Consider the following 19,795-nt stretch of genomic DNA (forward strand, 5'->3'; position numbering starts at 1 on the left):
TACTGAAATCCAATTTTGTGCCAGGCTCTACATTGAGCATTGTAATAAACACACATTTGTTTACTTAACGCTCTCAACCACCACTCCAGCTAGGTTTGTTTTGTAGTGAGAAACTAAAATATAGACAAGTAAGTACCCTTGCTCACACTAGTCACATAGTAGTAGCTTTGGGAATAAAAGTTTAAAACCTGGAATCTATACCTGAGATTGTCAAACTACAGCCCACAGGCCAAATGCAGCCTATGAGGCTGTTTTTATATGGCTCTGGAACTAAGAATGATTTTTATATTTCTAAAAGATTGTAAAAAAAAAAAATAGAGAGGATATGTGATAGCACATATGGTCCACAAAACCTAAAATACTAGCTGATCCTTTATAGAAAAAGTTTGTGAACCCCTTTTCACACGCATATTATCGGTCTTCTAAGAAGATACAAGTAATATGAAATATATTCTCAAGCCAATTCATAATAATGTGAATTTGTAAGCTGACTATCATCACATTTTGTATGCTTTAATATTTTTATAGTGTACAGGATATAGTCATTCATTCAAGCAAATATGTCATTTGGGGTAAATTTCCTAAGATTTTAGTTACGTATCAATTATGGACACATCACATTTGACTTATCACTTTAACTGAGGTCATGTTACCCTGCAATGCGAGTGAGAGAAATGCCTGTGAATTTCTCAAACTTCATCTTCTTCTTGTTTTAACTTTTCTTTGATTATTTAGGTATAATTATTACCCAGATAATAAAACAAAGGAGAAAAAGAGAAATCAAATAGAGTCATTTCAAACACAGATCCCTAAAGTTTGCAGAGCATATAATCCCAGTACTATTACATTACAGCACAAAAATAAACCAGACCAATTTAGAAATCATCTGAATCAACTCTACAATAACTATTAATGATTGCACAGACAAAAAATTCCAGAAAAAATGCTGCAACAAAAGCAAGTATCAGTTGCTTTCTAGGAACCAAAAGCCAATCTCTACTCCCAAGGGAGCGGGGAAAGTTAGCTACCACTGGTGTCACCTACAGAGGCACAGCTGGTGGCATTCCATACTTGACGAGGACAATGGCTAAAGCAATCAGACTTTATACCTAAGGACGCTAGACCTGGGGCAGTCCTAGCAGCAAAAAATAGAGTGAGTAAGACTTTGATATCAACACAACAATATGTTACTGACTGATGGTGAAACTTTGCTGCAAAGTAAACTTGCAATATCTACCAATAACTAATATTTCTGACTTGCATTTTGGGGAATATAAGCCTAAAACCTATTGTTCATGACAAATAACTAGGCAGCTCAAAAGAAAGGCTCCTGCTACATTTAACTTGTACTTCATGGATGGAAAACCATGAGGAAATTCTTCAATGAATATTATGTGTATTGGATAGGAAATGTGGTGCCCCATTTGAACAAGGCAAAACTGAATCAATTGCCTTAGATCTACACGTTAATAAGAGGCATTAAGGAAATCACACATATAAACCAAGTGGAGACAATCACACCAAAAACTACAAAAAGAACTACAAACTTCTCTCTGGAGTGAACAAATCACATATAGGACACTTACCACAGTAGAGCAGTTTTTCATCTGATTTATCCTTACAATGAGGAATGCCATCGCAAGTGAGTTGATAGTCAATACACTCTCCATTTCCACACTCAAACTCTGAATAAATGTTGCAGGAGGAATTTTTAGCTAAAAGGAAAAAAAGTCAATGTTTTATGCAATAACAAATATTTTTGATGCCATAAAAATTATTTCCCTTAATCTTAATTATAAAAATAAGCTAAAATTACTCTAACTATAAAACTAATAACGGGCAATGGTTTATGGCATTTCTTTATAAAAATAAAAGGGGAAATGTTGTTGCTGTTTTTACTCTCCTTTTGTAAATTTTTGGGGAGTTGCCTGACTTCATTTTTCTTTTATGCCTGCTTGTATATTTTGCTAATTATTTGGTGACTGCACATGTGCGGAGAGAAGGAGGGGCTTAAATTTGAGTGACTATGTGTCCTGCTTAGCTGTCTATCTTACAAATAAATTTTTAAAAAGAGCCAGTTAAATAAGCCCTGTACATACTGGTACATACTGAGAGTCTTTTTGTGTTTTCTTATTGAAATCTCTTATACATTCTTCATTATATTGAAATTTTCTAGTTTGTAAAGTTCTCATTTTTGAATACTCAACTTGACTCATCTTACTTAAATCCTACATCCAACTAGTCTTCCTCCCTAACTACCTGCAGAAAAAATCACTATAGCAGCTTCTATCATTCAGAAATGCTGGAATTAATAACATTATTCTCATCAGCCTCTTGCTCTACCCATGGGGAGAACCAGGGAACAGACCCTCTCCTCCTGCCATGCGTGGCCAGCACCTACTCCCTGAAAAGCATAGGAATCTCTAGGATGAGCTGGTGGAGGACAATGATAAACTGGAAAGCATATACATCAGATACTTCTGGGCTCCAAGTGACCACTGCCAGCACGGTCCCACTGCTAAATCTCCAGATTTTCATAAGACATTAAAATCCTGAGTATTTATGTGGTTTGCCCAATTTGTGAGAACAGGCCCACAGTCACCAAGTACAAAAAAGCTTTTCTACAGCTAGGTTTCATCCTTGGAATGTGGGGATGTGACCCCTGTTTTAGAAAGATCTGTCTTGAAGAAAACAGACTTATTTTTATTCTTAAATAATAGATTTATTAGAAAACGTTTGGAATGCAATGTTTTGGTTGTATTATGTGCTGTTTGCTTGCTTGTACTCACTCCATTGCTTGTTGAATAATTTTACAGTGAAATTCAGTCGTATTAATTATGTTGGAGTAATTAGAATTTATTTATCCCTACTAATGTAGAAAACATAGCTTAATTTTATAATTTACTGTAATTTTTTAAAGATTTATTTCAGGAATATTCAATTAAACAGCCACTAATACTATTTGAAATTTCCAATGTTTTATTTATTCATTATTTTTAGAGTTTAACTCATTTTAATAGAATATCTATCTATCTATCTACATCTATGACTTCTAATTGAACTCTTTCAATGACAGCAACCCTCTCCAAAGATAATTTTATTTTTCTTGGTGCAGTCGAAACTTCAACGGCCAGTCACTAAGGTAGAATGCCATTTTAGATAAAGTAAAAAAGAATTAAGAATCCAAAAACACCATTAACTTTAACAAAACGTGTGTTAAGGAGAGTGCTGACTTTGCTGCACACAATCACCTTGGACCACGAACTGAACGAAACTCATCCACTTACTGAGAGTCTATTAGCATTCTCAACTTATTTTGTCTATTTTAAACACATCCTGTTTAACTTCTCATTTCCAATGAAAACTAATTGTTATGATGGAAAATGCCATATTTTGCTTTGTAATCATTGTGCTTTGAGGGTAAAAAACAAAAATTATTCATGATAGCTATGGTTTATTATGCAAAAACAAAATCATATGAGGACAATTCTTGCTTAGGTATGTTGATTTGATGAAACGGTACTGAGTATTTTCTGCTTCTTTCTAGAAACAAAAATGTAGTTCAGCTGTCCTCTATTTTCTTTACAAGGTAATTGTTTTATCTAATTATATTTGCTATTCTTATTTCTGTTATGGGTGTTAATAAGGTTAGCAATGTTGTGCCAAATGGAATTATCTAATCTTTTTGTCAAGAGTTATAAGAACAAATGGTTTTCCCCTCCTTGCCCTCTGGTCGGTGTTAGTAAATGACCTTTTACCCCTGTAATGCTGCCATTAACATTCCAAAACTGCTCTGAGTGAACTAATTCAGATGTAGACACAGACTTGCCAGAAACATCCTCATTTCCCAAAGATGGATTTGACAAGAAGAAGCCAGGAGTTACTTTTCAATCTCTCTGCTGGACCACAGGATTTCAATATGAATCCACAAGATACAAAATGCTTCTATAAAGATCTGTCACTTCTGAGGAATCCAATACCTCTCTAGAGCTCCATGTGAATACAACTGTGCTTGTTTAAAACAATAGTTTTCTATCTGATTCATTCCCTCTCACCAATAGAGAGAAGCAGGTGCCTTAGTAGAGACAGATGTATCTAATCTATTTTGCAGCAAGGACCGGCATCCACTGTATACCAACAAGCCTTGCTGTTTTGACTAAAGGCATTGGTTTACTGCCGGCCTGTAGCGACCTGAGAAAGAAACATGAGTGATTCTAACGCATGGCTAACATTGCAGGCTTACAGATGGCATCAGATCCAGACCATTACAGCTGAAACCACAAAGGCAAACTGAAAGAGTTTAAGCAATTGCCTGTGCAATTCAGGGAAGTGTTAGGTGATCAAGAAAAATGGGAATTTGTGGCCCGAATTATTGAAATTGGCTATCTTCATTTAAAGTTCACTAACCATCATTCCCTTGTTTGCTTTGGCACATTCTTAAATAAGTCTTTTACTTCTTCAGCTAAGGGATGCCCTTTTGGGTCGTGGTATCAATTTGCAAAGTGAGAAAACATGTATAAGTTCTTGCAATTGGAACAGTAGTTTTCAAGATAAAGAAAATGATGTCAAAGTGCTTGTATTAAAACAAAGAACAAGCAAAAGACAAGATCTTCCTGGTAGATAACGACCAAAAAAAGACTAAAAACAAAGATGAAAAATACGTATAGCTTATGATACTTATTTTTATGATATAGACATACCCAGCTCTACTGGTTTTCTAAGATGAAAGATACAAGATGAGGATACAGATGAGGAGAAAAAAATGTCAAAAATTGACAGATCCTAAGAGTGAGTTCATCAGTTTCCAAGAAAGATGCTTCTCTCTTGTCTTTCTTACTCACAAATAGTCTTAATGTTAAAGAGAAATTAACCCTTTTGTGTTGCTGGCTAATTTTTCATGCCAATATTGGAACACTTGAACCTGTATTTATAGTGGAGACGGTGTTAGAAACTTAGCTGTTAATAAGAGTATACTGTAATGGTACTAATTAAAGATTGTAATGCCTTCGGGAGGTATAAACACCATGCAAGGCTGCAATGTTACATTCTTAATTAACAGCTTGGAAATGATTACAAATACGCCGCACGAGCCATTCTTGCTCATTTACATACTGTGACGGACTGTGAGTGGGTTTCCTACCGAGCTACTGAGCTACCGCCTGGTTTATTTCAGTTTCAGTTAATTCTGCTATTGACTGAGTTCTCAAAGTCATGACTGCAGGTTTCCAGGTGACCACCGTGCAGCAGGTGTTTCTCTAGTGATTCCAACACCTTCGCGTCCACAGTCAAGGGAACACAACATTTGTCACTCTGGTTATCATTCCCTATCACATGGTGCTATGAGCAGAGTGGTAAACTGAGTTCTTTTTAGAAAAGAAAGATAAGCCAACTGGGCTTCTAACAGTGGAGGAGAGCACAAGTTCATAAATACACTAAAACAATTTCAGTGTCCACATGGGCCATTCTGAGCAGTTATGTCTTATCACATTTCGATTCTTTTTACTTACTCACACATCTGTTGTCATCTAGCAGTATTCGATCTCCCCTGCAGGAACAATTTACTCTTCCATTAGGAGTTAAAAGGCATAGGTCATGGCAACCTCCATTCAATAATGCACATGGAGAAAGTTCACCTGTGATGAAGAGGGTTTATTGGTAACAATTCTTATTGAGTTTCTATTTGATGCTGGACATAGATTAACAGTAAACTGCTAGACAGCCTCAGTGTCTCAAAGATAGCTCATGAACAAGGAAGATTCAGGACTTCTGAACACCCAAACATTCTGAAAGATAAGAACATTTTATAAATATGTGACAAATCTCTACATTTTCTAACACACTTGTCAAGGATGCCATGGCATTCAATGAACTAGTACCTCTAGAAATCATACTCATATTGGAAACTGCAAGTTTGTATATATTCCAGTGATTAATTTTAAGGTAGATGCAAGGCTTGTTTATCAACAAATTATTTTCTTGGAAACCACTTGATTTAAATGTTCAACAATATGAGGAGTGAGCAAGTGAGAAATAGTATTCCAGAATCAAATATTTAAAAATGAATTGTTCCTCTGGTGATACATTAAGGTTTCCACAAACTTTTAGATAATTTCAATATATTGGATAGTCAAAGCCTGAACACTCATCTCAGGAACAGTAAGAAAACACAATCCAACAAAGTATAACTAGAAAACATGGATACATTTTTGAGAGATTATATAATTAAGGGAAAAAAATTGCTTTCTCTTGTAACTTACAGCTATTTGTGTCATTGGCAACAGCTATGATTCCCATTGGCTGATGTGGAATATCAGAACGAAGAATTTTTGTATCTCCTCCTGTGTACTTGTTGGAACGCAGGATAGCTCTTCTTCCCCAGTCAGACCAGAAGATATAATTGTCATAAACAGCCAGACTGAGGAAAGTCCCTGGCCCAGATTTGACAATCACCTGGAAACAAGTAAAATATCATATTTTTTAAGACAAAAGTATCCACATCAATTTTTGCTTTAAAAAAGGGGGAATTAAGATTAGCTTACTTTAATCAATTGAAATTCTCAAATAAAAATATATTTCACTAAATGTATTCCCATAACATACTTTATGGCTTATTTTAAATTTCTTAATCATTCTTTGCTTTTGTAATGTGTTTACTTAATATTCTGAAGTATATTTCTATTTAATAATCATTCAGTTTCTATAAACAACTGTATATTTTTAGTATTATAAACCAAAATCAAGACAAAAATACGAGATTAACTATTATTACTAAAATTTGTTTATGTTTATTAAAAAATCACTATAGTCAACACTCATTAAGCTCTCAGAACTATATACAGAATACAAAGAACAATTTGATCCAGGTTATTCCTTTAGGAAATTTACAGCATGAATGATTTAACCAGCTATAGATGTATTGGCAATAAAAGTTTAAAAGCAAAGACCAAAAACTTTCACTCAGACCAAGATGAAGTAAAAGAGACTAGAATTTCCTTATCAATAAAACACTAAAACTGAACAAAATACATAAAACGAGGCTTTTTACCACACTGAATACCAGGTAAGGAAGCACAGTGATTCCTAAGTAACAGGAAATAATCTGAGTGAGTCCCAAAACCTCCACAGTTTACAGCCTAAGAGATATTCCAGGAGGAACCAAGCAGAGCCCAGGGAACTCTCTGAGTGGGTAGAGCTGAGAGTTACTACGGGGGTGGAGTGGACAATGTGGTTAGATCTCACGAGGAGAAGAGAATGTAACAGAGAAAGAACTCTGGATATCTGAACAGGGATTCCCTGGAATATTAACCCGAATACCAAGCACATGTGCATACACGTGAGACAGCTACTCCAAGCTGGTGAAAGAGCCTTGCAAAAGGATTAGGGTGAAGAGTTCTCAAAATTCACACGGGTCCAAGAATGACACTTGTTAATGCCAACAAGACTCAAAACTTCCTAATTCACAGGACTCTGAGTAAAGTACTTGGAAGTGTCTTTCCTTGGCAGTGGGGAATAATCAACCTAACTCTGTGCTATCCAGTCTATCAAACCTTAAGAGCAAGTCCTGAAAGAATCAAACTATTTCCTAGTAGCTTAACTGTTTTCCGAATAAAGCTCAGGAATTTTAATGATAATATGAAAAATTCTACCAGTAAGCTACTATGGAAAAAAAGATAAAAAAGAAGGAAAGTCTCAATTCAATGACCTCAGCTTCCACCTTAGGAAAGTAGAAGAGAAGTTAAGTTAAATCCAAAATAGAGAAAGGAAAACAAAATAAAAATTGGAAGAGAAATCAAGGAAATACAAGATAGGGAAATACCAGAGGAAAATCAATAAAAAATGATTCTTTGAAATCAATAAAATAGATAACACATAATGATGAAGTGGGATTTGCCCCAGGAATACAGATTTATTCAATATTTTAAAAGCCTGTTAGTGTAATTTACTATACTAACAAACAAAAAAAAAGGTCATGTGAAGATTTCAATGAGTGCAGAGAATTTATTGGTTGAATCTAATACTCATTTCTGATAAAAACTCAGAATAGATATTTGAATAGAAATAAAACTACAAATGAGAATTATCATTTTCACTACTTCTACCCAAAATTGTCCTAAATTTCTAGCCAGTATTATAAGGCAAGAAAACAAAAATAAAAAGCATTCAGTTTGGGGAGGTGGGGAGGCAAGGGAAGTTAAATAGCATTTATTTGCATGTGACAAAAATTTCAATAGAATCTACAAAAAAACCTGCTTGAACTCATAAATTTAGAAAGGTTGTAGGATACAAGATTGCTATAAAAATGAACTGTATTTCTATATACTAGCAATACAGAATTAAACAATTAAAAAAAGACTTTTGTAGTACCATCAACAGATATGAAATATTTAGCAATAAGTATGAAAAAATATATATCGGAATCCCCAAAATGTGAAATATTACTAAGAGAAATTAACACAAACCTAAATAAAGAGATATGTCTTACTCATGATTCATAAGATTTAATAGTGTCAAATGATAAATTATATCTAATCCCAATAAAAATCCTGAAGATATTATTTAAAAATTGACAAGGTGATCTCAAAATTCATGTAGAAATGCAAAAAATCCTCGAATAGCAAAAATAATGAAAAAAATAAGCTGAAGGCGTCACTCTATCCTGTTTCAAGACATTATAAATTTACTGTTAACAAGAGAGTATCGTATTGCAAAGGATAGAGAAATACATCAACAATGCAGGAAAGTTCACAAACATATCTATATGTATATGGAAGACTAATTTTCAACAAAAGGGCAAAAGCTTTTCAGAGAAATAGGACAATTTTTTTCAACAAATGATAGTTGAACAAGTGAATATACATATGCAAAAATAAAAGAACTGTCATCAATGTACAAAAATTAACTGAAAATAGATCATAAACCTAAATATAAAATATAAAACTTCTAGAGGAAAACATGGGAGAAAATCTTTATGACCTTGAGTTAGGCAAAGATTTCCTACATATGACGTCAAAAGCATGATCTGTTAAAAGGACCGATAAGTTGAACTTAATCAAAATATAAAACTACTCTTCAAATGACAGTGGTAAGACAATGAAAGATAAGCCACAAACTATGAAAACATATTCGCAAATCACAGAATTTACTCAGTCATCTCCATTTTAGAAATCCTTCGGGTATAATGGAAAGGGCTCAGAAGGCCTACGTTCCAATGGCAGTGTGGTCGTTCTTGAGCAGAGTGCATTTGGGGAAGATGTTTCACTTTTTTGTAAATTTTAGTTTCCTTTTCTCTAAGATGGGCCTGATTAAACCTGTTTCAACAACTTCATAGGATTGTTATAAGATATATGTAAAAATGCTTTCAACAGTTTATATTGCCATATATATTATTTTGTTTAATTTAGCTGTCACAGAAAAGTTTGCTATTAATTTGTATAATTTTTGCCTCCGGATCTATTATAAAATAATTATTTTTATATAAAAATCAAATTAAGAAACCTCAATAGGAATATTGTTGTAGAAATAAATATATCAATTTGATCCTTTGGTCTTAGTAAGTATGCCAAGCAGCGACCCAGTTAGGTACTTTTCCCTGTAATCAGAATGATGGCTACATGGGAATGGTCATGAAGAAACAAATATTTGGAAGACTTAACACAACTGACATGTGAGTGCTGATTTAAGTCACCCTTCCTAGTGCTACACATTTAGCCTTCCTAGGAATTAATACATTCTAGGATTAAATTATTTACTGACCACTAAAATTGATATGGTTTGGAGAAAACGGATCATCTTGAGAATGTGGTAATCTAAATAATAAGTCCTCTCTCTTTCTTCCATCCTATATCAAACTCTAAATTATTATAAGGTAATTAACAGTGTCATCTTCCTGATTTCCTAAATCTTCCCTCATTCATTCCAAATTAACTGGTAATTACCCTTCTATAAAAAACAATTACTTCATTTTTATTCTGAGTAAACAAGTAATTTCCATTCTGTAGAGCTATATTTCTCAAGGTTTAATGTGCATGCAGTTCACTTTGGGATTTTGTTAAAATTCATACTCTGACTCACTAGGTCAGGAATGGAATCTGAGATTTTTTATTTCTAACAAACTTCCAGGTGTTGCTGATGCTGCTGTCTGGGAAACCACACTAAAAAGCAAGAATTGTAAAATAGAGAAAAGTGTAAAAACAAAATAAATAATCTTACCAAATAGAAATACTTATCACTTTGGATTAAATATATATTTATTTTACTTTTTCCTTTACAGATCAGTATCAGAGCATATGCTTTTGTTCTCACTTACAGGTAAGTTGATGACACGTCTGGCGCCAGGCAAAATGAGGTAAACCCACTACAGTCTGTCTCTCCTACTGATGGCTACTTTCTGATAGTAACATTGTTGTGAGAACAAGAGGAGAAAAATAGTAAAAGGAAGTCGAGTAGCAGCAAGCAGAAGGGTGGGAGGGGACATAATAAAATACCATTTCTACTGTCACTGATTTTTTCACCCTACATTGCATCCAGTGCTACCCCAGAATTGAAATGGGTAATAACGCACTAAGTGTACATTTGCTGCTTACTCTCAAGGGATGTAGTTTCATTGTCCCTTATATTTCCCAGTTCATCCCCAAATTCATGCAAAGATTATGGGGAGCTCATGGCTACCCTGGGTCAGCTCTCCAGTCCAGGTCCTGGAAGGGGCCAAGCACCAGCCATAGCTTAAGCGTGCTTCTGAGTTATGAGGCTTTTGCAGTGCACCTGACCAAGCCTGCCCTTTGGTCTGGCTGCCCTAAAGGGTTTTAGAAATCTTGTTTGAAAATCACAACACAAAGGAAATATTTTGGCATTGATTGGGGCCTTTCTCCACCTATCTTCTCTACACACTTCACTCCTCTACCCTCTTCATTTCATTCCTCTACCCACTTCTATGCAGATGATTTGTCCAGCTTCCTCTTCTTTCCCTAGCAGGAGGAAGATTCCGAAACTTAAAGTGACAGGCACACGAACACTCCAAAGTTTCTTCAGTTGTAAGTAAAGTCAATTTACTTTACTTTAGTAAAGAGGAAACATGTCATGAATGCTTACAATGAACAGGATGTGTATGTATTTTATGTATCAATAACCTATGTGGTAGACACTATTTCAATCCACATTTTATTGATGAGGACTGAAGCTTAACATGCTTATGTGATCAGCCCAGGGTCCCAGATTTACTCAATGCTTTGAGGCTATTTCAAACCCAAAGCAACTAAGATCTAAATTAAATCTTATATATAAAATCTGTCTTCATTAAAGGAACCGGAGAAATTGTTATTAGCAGCTGCATATGTGCTGTCTTATTATTAAATCTATGCTCCTTCAAGTTGGGGGCTGGAGTAATTTCTCTGATCCCCCTTTTCAATTCATTATCATATTTTGCATGAATGAAATAGACAGTAAACATTGTTGAATCACTAAAAATGGAAAATGAACTTTATTAGTTAGACAAATAAAAACAGTTGTTTTTTTATGGATAAGGAGCAGTTATTCTCATGACAATGAAAGTTCTTCTGTGTTGTTACCAAAAGTCATTTTGAATATAGCAACTTTCATAAATTTCAATACTGAATGAGCCCAGTAGTTTACTTCTCTACTTCTGCTGTCATAGAGAAAGGGGGAAAGAGCAACATTAAACTCAGTCTGTAATTATGCACATCACTTTCACAGGGTACAACAGGTTCCACTGAGAATTGAGCTGACTTTAGACATCTTATTTCACTAGTTAGAGTTCCATGTGGAAAACAGAAGTGAAATCCACTAAATTACACTTTCTCATCTCCATGTTAAACATTTTTATCATAATTTCATAAATGCTGCCCCTTGCACGTGTAATCAGCACCTTTATGTACGATGCAGAAGCTTTGTCATCATAAACTGCACTCTACCGTGTTATATGGTAACACACCATCATGGCACAGTTTTGAGGCACTTCCACTTTGAACCTGTAAATAGGTTCATGTTTCAAAATAATCATGTTCATTCAGAAAATGCATTTCTTGACACAGTCACTTAATCTCACGTGTGTCCTCACGGCTGGACAATTAAATTGGTAATCCACATTGACCTGAAGTTATGTGTCACAAATTTAGTCACTAAAAATATGCCTTTCCTACCTTGAAATTTCACTGGTGCTTTGTTGGTAGAAACACTGGGACTAATCAAGGAATAAAGAAATACTCAGTTTTATAAGCCAGACAACATATTTCCAAAACCCAGATGCTAAATGTTAAACCAAACAATTTAAAAGCCAAGCAAACAGGAGGCTTCCAAAACACCCCAGCTGATTGTCTCACTGACAAGATCATAAATGGTCATTATGAGAATTGACAACTTGGCCCCTGCCAGGGCCAGGCATGATAAAGTGTTACAGATTGCAAAGAAACAACTGCAGTTGCTTCAGCCTCGGAGAGAACGAGGATGTGGTAAATCAGCAGCTTAAAACTGAAAAATATTCAAAAATAGATGGCTAGATTTAACTTGCCTGAGTGAGTTAGCAGAACAAATACATCTAAAAGTCATTAAAGTTCAACCAAATTTGAAAAGAACATTCAAAACAATCATCTAAAAGACTGCCTCTTGTGTGAGAGGAGTTAACAGCCTCTGTTAGAGAAGCAAACCCTTCCTGCAGAGAGATTAGAGAATGAATTACTCTGATTTTACATTCTCTCTTTCTACTTTCTCTGTTGATCAAGTGCAACCAAAGGCCAGAGGATATTCGATCACCTATATAAGCCTCCAGGGCGAAGAGACCAAGAGAAGGAGGATGGAGAAAAGATCTGGTAGATACGCCTGAGAGAGGTAGTAGAAAGAACCCCATTCTGAGACTCATTATTTCTCCTTGGATAGCTTTTTGGCTTCTTGGAACTCAGTTTCCTAATCTGTAAAATGGGATAGTAAAAGCCAATGACTCAGCTCCTTTCCCAAGGAAAGAAGATGGATGAAATATTCCCATGGGTCAAACAGAAGACTAATGAGGAAAAAAAAAAAAGAAAAAGATATTCCTGAACTGTTACAGCCATTCCTGAATGGAATTTGAACAAATTTCTAACATGACTGTCTTGGTTTCATGTATGATTACAGTTATTAAAGTTATAGCTCATCCAAAATTCTGATTTAGATATATTTAGGCATTTTGAGATTCATAAGCTGATTTGTATCAATAAAGAATAAAAATTTTTAAAAATCTAAATATGTTTCAGTTAGTTTCCTCTGCTTTAAATTCCTTCCAGAATCATTGATCATGAGACCCAATTCAAGAGGGACCTCCTTTGGGAATCCCTTCCCAACTGCCCGAAGCAAAACGGCTTCTTCTCACATCCAGACAGTTTTTACACACAGTCCTTATAACACTCATCAGAGGATACCATAAAAGCTTGTATTTTATTTGTAGATAAATGGATTTTTATCCATAGACAAATAGAATAGAACATATTTAACATTCAATGATTATTTATTGATCAAATCAGTAAGTTACAATGGGTGATTAAAAAACCATTTCCCCCAGGTTTGTGTCTATTTCTTCCTCTTCATTTTTTAATGTGAATTTATAAGAACTTTGAACAGTTTTGTACTTTATTTGCTAATATACAGAAAGATAAAATTTTTGTTAATAAAATGCTATTACCAACGTTTATATTTTACTGAAGAACAGTAGACACAATCTTCTTGGGATCATATTCATGCCTTTGGTAAATATTTCAATATTGTTACTCCCTAGACATTGTCTAAATACAACTCTCCTTTTCAGTATTTTAGTAGAAGTGACGAGCTAGTCAAAGTAGTATTTGTTAAATCAGAACCTCATATGTCCAAGTCATACTGAATTGTCAGTTTTAATTTTTCAAATTATGATTTACTAACAAACAAAAATTAAATATTGTTTTAAATGCTACATTGTTAATAAGTTTAAAAATGGTCCTGCACAAAAGGATGGTCATTTTAATGCATGAATGTTTTTCAGTAAACATGTATGTGAATACAACTGTCAAGGGAAAGGCCAGAAACAGATGAACACTTACTACATGTAAAAAGAAAGCATAGCCTAGGATGATCAGCCTGGGCTCTGGAGTCAGAATGTGTGGGATCATGTCTAGCATGTCCTCCTATTGTGCGACCTGGGGCTTGTTATTTCACTTCTCCAGGCCTCTCTTTCCTCATCTTTAAAATAAAAAAAGCAGAATTAATACTTATCATAAAATTTCAGAAAGATGTTTAGTGATACTCATAAAATACTTAGCATGGTTACGCAGTAAGCTTTTCATAAATGTTAGAAGTAACTATCGTTGCATGAATGCAGTAAGATTTAAATAGGCTTGTAAAGGTAGGTTTAGAATCTTAAATACCCTTTGAGTTTCATTCTTATTTTTTAAAGCTTGTTTTAGAATAGTCTTCCATTTGTAAATGCAATACTTTTTCAGCTTCTCAGCTTACCACCTCATTAAGCCTATGCTTAGACGTAGAACTGATGTCTGCTTTGGCAAAATTCTTGAGTTCTGTTTTACCTTTTGCTCACATCAACTGGAAAGTTTTACTAAGGGTTACAAAGGTTATTATGCCCACGTATTAATTTTAAGGTAAAACTGACAAGCAGTGATTTTAATGAAGCAAGTCATATGACATGGGCCCTGGCTGTCTTGAAACTCCTATCACCTTCAGTATTAGAACTGCAAGTGATGGAGTTACATTGAGTAGTTGCAAGATTTACAGTTCTAGAAATCCAGGATCTTTGTTCTGTGTGTAGGGAGAGGAATATTCATGCTGTTCTGAACATTCTCATGATTACTAGCCAAAACAAGCAAACCAAATTTAGAAATCAAACCTCATTTAATTTGGTAAATATCACTTTGACAAAGTGACAAAAGATTTTTGATTGAAGGTTATATCCAAAATGTTTACTTAACCATTTTATTTATAGAATATATAAATTTTATTTATATAAAATCATAATATAATGTGTAATGTTGTTATATTTTCGATATACTGTACTTTAAAAATATCATACACGTACAGGCTACTCCAGGCTTACTTTAATAAATATGGAAACATTCATAAGTGTATATGTAATGGTGGCAAGGTAAGTTATTAAAATGTATTTGAATTTTCATAAATATGTTGTAATATCATCCTAAAGTTCCTCTTGTTAAGCAAATTAAAAGACATAATTAAAAAATAAAAAACACAGTAAAACAAAACTACTGTAGGACCTAGCTGCATGACAGCATCTACTTTCTGATACACATCTTCCTCACCATGCATATTGTTTTCTTTTTCAATCAACTTCACTGGAGTTAATTTACATACAAAATGAATTCAAATTATTTTTAACAATCACAATAATTATGCACACACTGCTTCCTACCTCCAACTTCCAACCTCACATATTTTTCCTCAGAAGCAAACACTGTCATCAGTTTCTTGGGTAATTTTTTTAAAGTGTTGTTTATTTTTAGAATTACAAAGTCATGCACAGTTGTTAAATCTGAATTTCTATAATCCTTAAAACTGAGAAATGTGCTTTAGAAAATTGTCCTGATAAAATTCATTTTATTCAATAGAAGGCTATTAGATGAAGCAGAAATTCAAAACAATTTAACAATAATACAAACACAAAAACAAAGTGAGTAAAAGTAACATTCTTCTTACATTCTGAGGTGAGTGTGTATGTTAATATTTTTAAGATCCTCCAAAATCCTCGAAGTGGTCTGTAGTGCCCTATGTGACCCGGCACCTTGTTACCTCTCTGGAATTATCACCTGCTAATCTCCTCCATGCTCACTTGTTCTCTCTGTTCTGGCCACAGTGGCCTCCTGGTTATGTCTCAAACATTCCAAGCACATAAAGGTCTTCATCGGTTGTTCTCTATGCCTCAGAGACACTGCCTCCAAAATAGCTACATGGCCAAACAGTTCACCCCCCAAGGACTGTCTCAAATATCACTTTTTCAATGAGGGATGTTTATCTTGAGTTTCTCACTATGACCTGCAAACTTCTACTATGTCACATTCAATTCCTTTATGCCACTCTACTTTGTACTTATTAGCTTGACTGCTTATTACCTGTCTTCTCCTGCCGGAACATAACCTTCCTGAAAGTAGGGATCTTTATCTGTTTTGTTTACCAATGAATGCTGAGCACCTAGATCAGCATCGGGCATATACGTGCACTCAATCAATAAATATCTGTTGAATGAAAGAATGAATTGGTTGGCCTTCAGGCAAATGCAAATCAAAACCACAACTAGATCTTACCTCATACCTATTCAGATAATTATTAACCAAAGACAAATAATAACAAGTCTTGGCAAAGATGTGGAGAAATAGAATCCTCATATATTAGTGATAAGAAAGTAAAATGGTACGACCACTTTAGAAAGCAGTCTAACAATACCTCAAATGGTTAAACATAGTTTCTATATGATACATCACTTGGTAAAGAGAAATGATAATATATATCCACACTAAAATTTGTACATGAATATTCATTGCAGTGCTATTCATAAAAGCCAAAAAGCGGAAACAACCCAAACATCCATCAACTAATGAATGATGAATGGATAAATAAAGTGTGGTACATCCATACAGTGGACTATTCCTCAGCAATAAAAAGAAATGAAATATCGATGCATGCTGTAACATTAATGAAACTGGAAAACATTATGCTAAGTGAAAGAAGCTAATCACAAAGGATCAGCTATTGTATGATTCTATTACAGTAAATATCCAGAATAGACAAATCTACAGAGACAGTAAGCAGATTCATGGTTACCTAGGGATGGGAGGATGGGGATTGGGGGTTGATGGCTAAGTGATACAGGGTTTCTTTACTGTGTGAGGGAAATGTTCTAAAATTAATTGTGATGATGGTGGCACAACTCTGTGAATGTAGTAAAAGGCATTTTACTACACATTTTAAATGGGTGAATTGTATGGTATGTAAATTATATTTCAATAAATCTTTTTTAAAATGTCAAGAAGAAGAAAGAAGAAGAGAAAGAAGGGAAAAAAGATGACAAAAGTAGTGGAGACAAGGTTTGATTCCTGGCCCTTACCCACTACCTATGCCATTTCTATAAAAAACATGAGTAAAACACAATCTCTGTTCTTAAAAAACAAAAAAATACACTACGCTAAAAATAATGCATGTTATGCTTTTTGATAAAAGTATACAAAACACTCTGTAGGAGTCTTGCAAAAACAAAAAATATACATATTTACATACAGTGATGATTCTGATAGATCTAACGGCAAAGTCCAGGTAACAAAAGGATAACTGAAGATGTTAAGCACGCTATGGTGTGCAACATGTAAGTCTAGACTTTGAAACTCTACAAGACAAGACCTGGTTTTCCAGAACATAAAAACTGCAAAGTCTCCCAAATAACAGATAGGAGGGGATCCTATATTGAAGAGACTTAAGAGACATATCAATTGTTTACAATACATGGACTTTATCTGGATTCTGGTTCAAAGACACAGATGACAGGCTCATATATGTAGAATATTCTAAGGAATCATAAAACAAAGTTACTAGAACTAATAAGTTCAGAGAACAGAAAGAATAATTGTATTTCCATATGCTAGGAATGAAAAATTAGACATTAAAATTAAATAAAAACCAAATTGTTTAACAAGACAAATTACACACTCTGTGGCAGGAAAAGTACAAGATAAACCTGGAATAACTTGTGGGGCCAGACAGTAAGGACTTGTCCCACAAATGGTGAAGCAGATCAAGAAGACATTGGTGTTCAAAGGAAGGACTTCTCAAAGGCCATATATGGAAGATTTTGAGTAACAAATAATAGTAATAGATTATAATGGCCAGAATGCAATAAAATAAATTCCTATGATTAACACTGACATAAATAACTGAATAAATAATAAATAAATAAATGGGAGACAGGCAAGGGAAAATTCTTCCTTACAACAGATTTCCAATTAATAAATGCAGAAAAGAATTGATTAAAACAGAAAATTGTCACATGATGCATACCACAATAATTGCTTTAGACAATAATCATAAAAAAATGTTAAAATTCAAAGACTTTTCCACTGGTCTAGTTATTAATTTCATAAGGGAAAAAAGCAACTTTACAGTGAAATTAGATGTCTGTCCCTTTAACCTAGTGATCAAACCAAGTGATGATAGAGTTAACATTACCATTAATAGGACATCTCAATATCATGTTCATCTAGATATGGTACTCTTGAAAGGGGACAACATCACTATTGTAGTTTCTCTCCCCAAAATGTTAACCAGAATTTAATCATAAGAAACATCAAATAAATACACATTAAGGGATATTCTAAAAACAAACAAACAAAAAAGAAGACAAAACAATATTCTTCAAAATGTCAAGAGAAAAAAATAAAATAAAATGGGGACAATGTCTCAGATTAAAGACAAATAAGAAAATATGACAATAGTTGCAATGTGTAGTCCAGGCTGGAACCTGGTCTAGGGAAATAGACTTCACTAGCACAATTGAAGAAATTTGAAAAGGATCCTTATATCAATCAATCAAAAGGGTCAGTACCAATATCCTTATCAATTATATCAATCTCTAATAGAGAAAAAGCTGTTTGGGATGCTGTATTAATAATTTGTCAGAGCCAGTAATACAGAGTTAACTCATTTTGTATTCATTAAGGAGCATTTTATTCAAAGAATAAGTAATCTTAAAGCACGATTGTGTTAGAGCAGGAAGATAGCTAGGTAAGAGCAGAGAAAGGGGGATGCAGACCAATTGGCAGAAATTGGTCAGAGAGGAGGGGCACAAGCCAAATACAGGAAACCACACATCATGCAAACAGCAGGGGTCCCTGGGCAGAAAAAGAAAAGCAGGAACCTTGGGGTTGATAAGTGGTCACACCTTTTAGGGTGATGAGTGACCTGGAGACCGACAAAGAAAGGCGAGAAAAGGCAGGAATTTTCAGTGTCCGAATGTAATCTTTTGCTCATTAGGCCCTCATTTCAATAAAATTAGCCTTGTAGATTAGAAGTACCCATCATGCACCGACGCCATGACACTTCTGATCCAGACTAAATAAGGACAAAAATCCCTCCTCCCTTCAGGAAGATGGAGTTCAGATGGAAATCAGGGAATATGGGACCCCCCAAAATCTTCCCTCCCCAGTGGGCAGAATAGTCTGCCCATTCATTTTACACTTTATGTAACCAACTTGCCAAAAAAACTCAGGGCAGTTGCTCACCTGAGCCTGCCCGCTCTCCCCTTGAGAGTGTACTATCCATCCTCTAATAGAGCTCCACTTTACTTTCTTAACCTCCTTGTCTTGACCCTGAATTCTTTCTGGGACGGGACAAGAAGTGGACACCAGCTACATCTACCGGCAACAACTGGACTTGGGTAATGGATCTTTGAATAGATGATCATAGTATCACATTACAACATAAACTCTCCTTTTATCTTTTAAGGTTTGTGAATTAAGATTTTCTATTGTACCAATTTGTAACGAGTCTAAACCACTCAAAGTGTTCTCCAAACTTTCTTCATCGTGTGAGTACAAATTAAGTAATCCTTCATCAATGTAGATCATCTTCCGCATAAGCATCTCAGACTGCTGAGAGGCTTTCTGTTAGAATTTTATACCATTTTAATCAAATAAATCATACAAATGCTATTTCCAAATGATACAAGAGGAATTTTCAGCACACATCATCAAGTTCATTTTCTATACCATTGTGTACAAAATTCAAAACACAAAAACTAAAAATATGAATACTCATGTAGTCA

At 34.5% G+C, this 19,795-nt stretch overlaps 1 protein-coding gene across 2 annotated transcripts in view; it reads right to left on the reverse strand.

Annotated features, from left to right (window-relative positions):
• LRP1B (LDL receptor related protein 1B) overlaps positions 1 to 19,795 on the reverse strand; it is a 1,593,459-nt gene that overhangs the window by 247,626 nt on the left and 1,326,038 nt on the right. For both annotated transcript variants that reach the window (XM_032479383.1, XM_032479382.1), the window contains exons 44-46: positions 6,258 to 6,450; positions 5,508 to 5,633; positions 1,587 to 1,715 (exon numbers count right to left, since the gene is read on the reverse strand). In XM_032479383.1, the coding sequence (XP_032335274.1) occupies positions 1,587 to 1,715; positions 5,508 to 5,633; positions 6,258 to 6,450 (448 nt within the window). The remainder of the gene's footprint in view (positions 1 to 1,586; positions 1,716 to 5,507; positions 5,634 to 6,257; positions 6,451 to 19,795) is intronic.

Source organism: Camelus ferus, chromosome 5 (genome assembly GCF_009834535.1).
Source record: "Camelus ferus isolate YT-003-E chromosome 5, BCGSAC_Cfer_1.0, whole genome shotgun sequence".
Lineage (NCBI taxonomy): Eukaryota > Metazoa > Chordata > Mammalia > Artiodactyla > Camelidae > Camelus > Camelus ferus.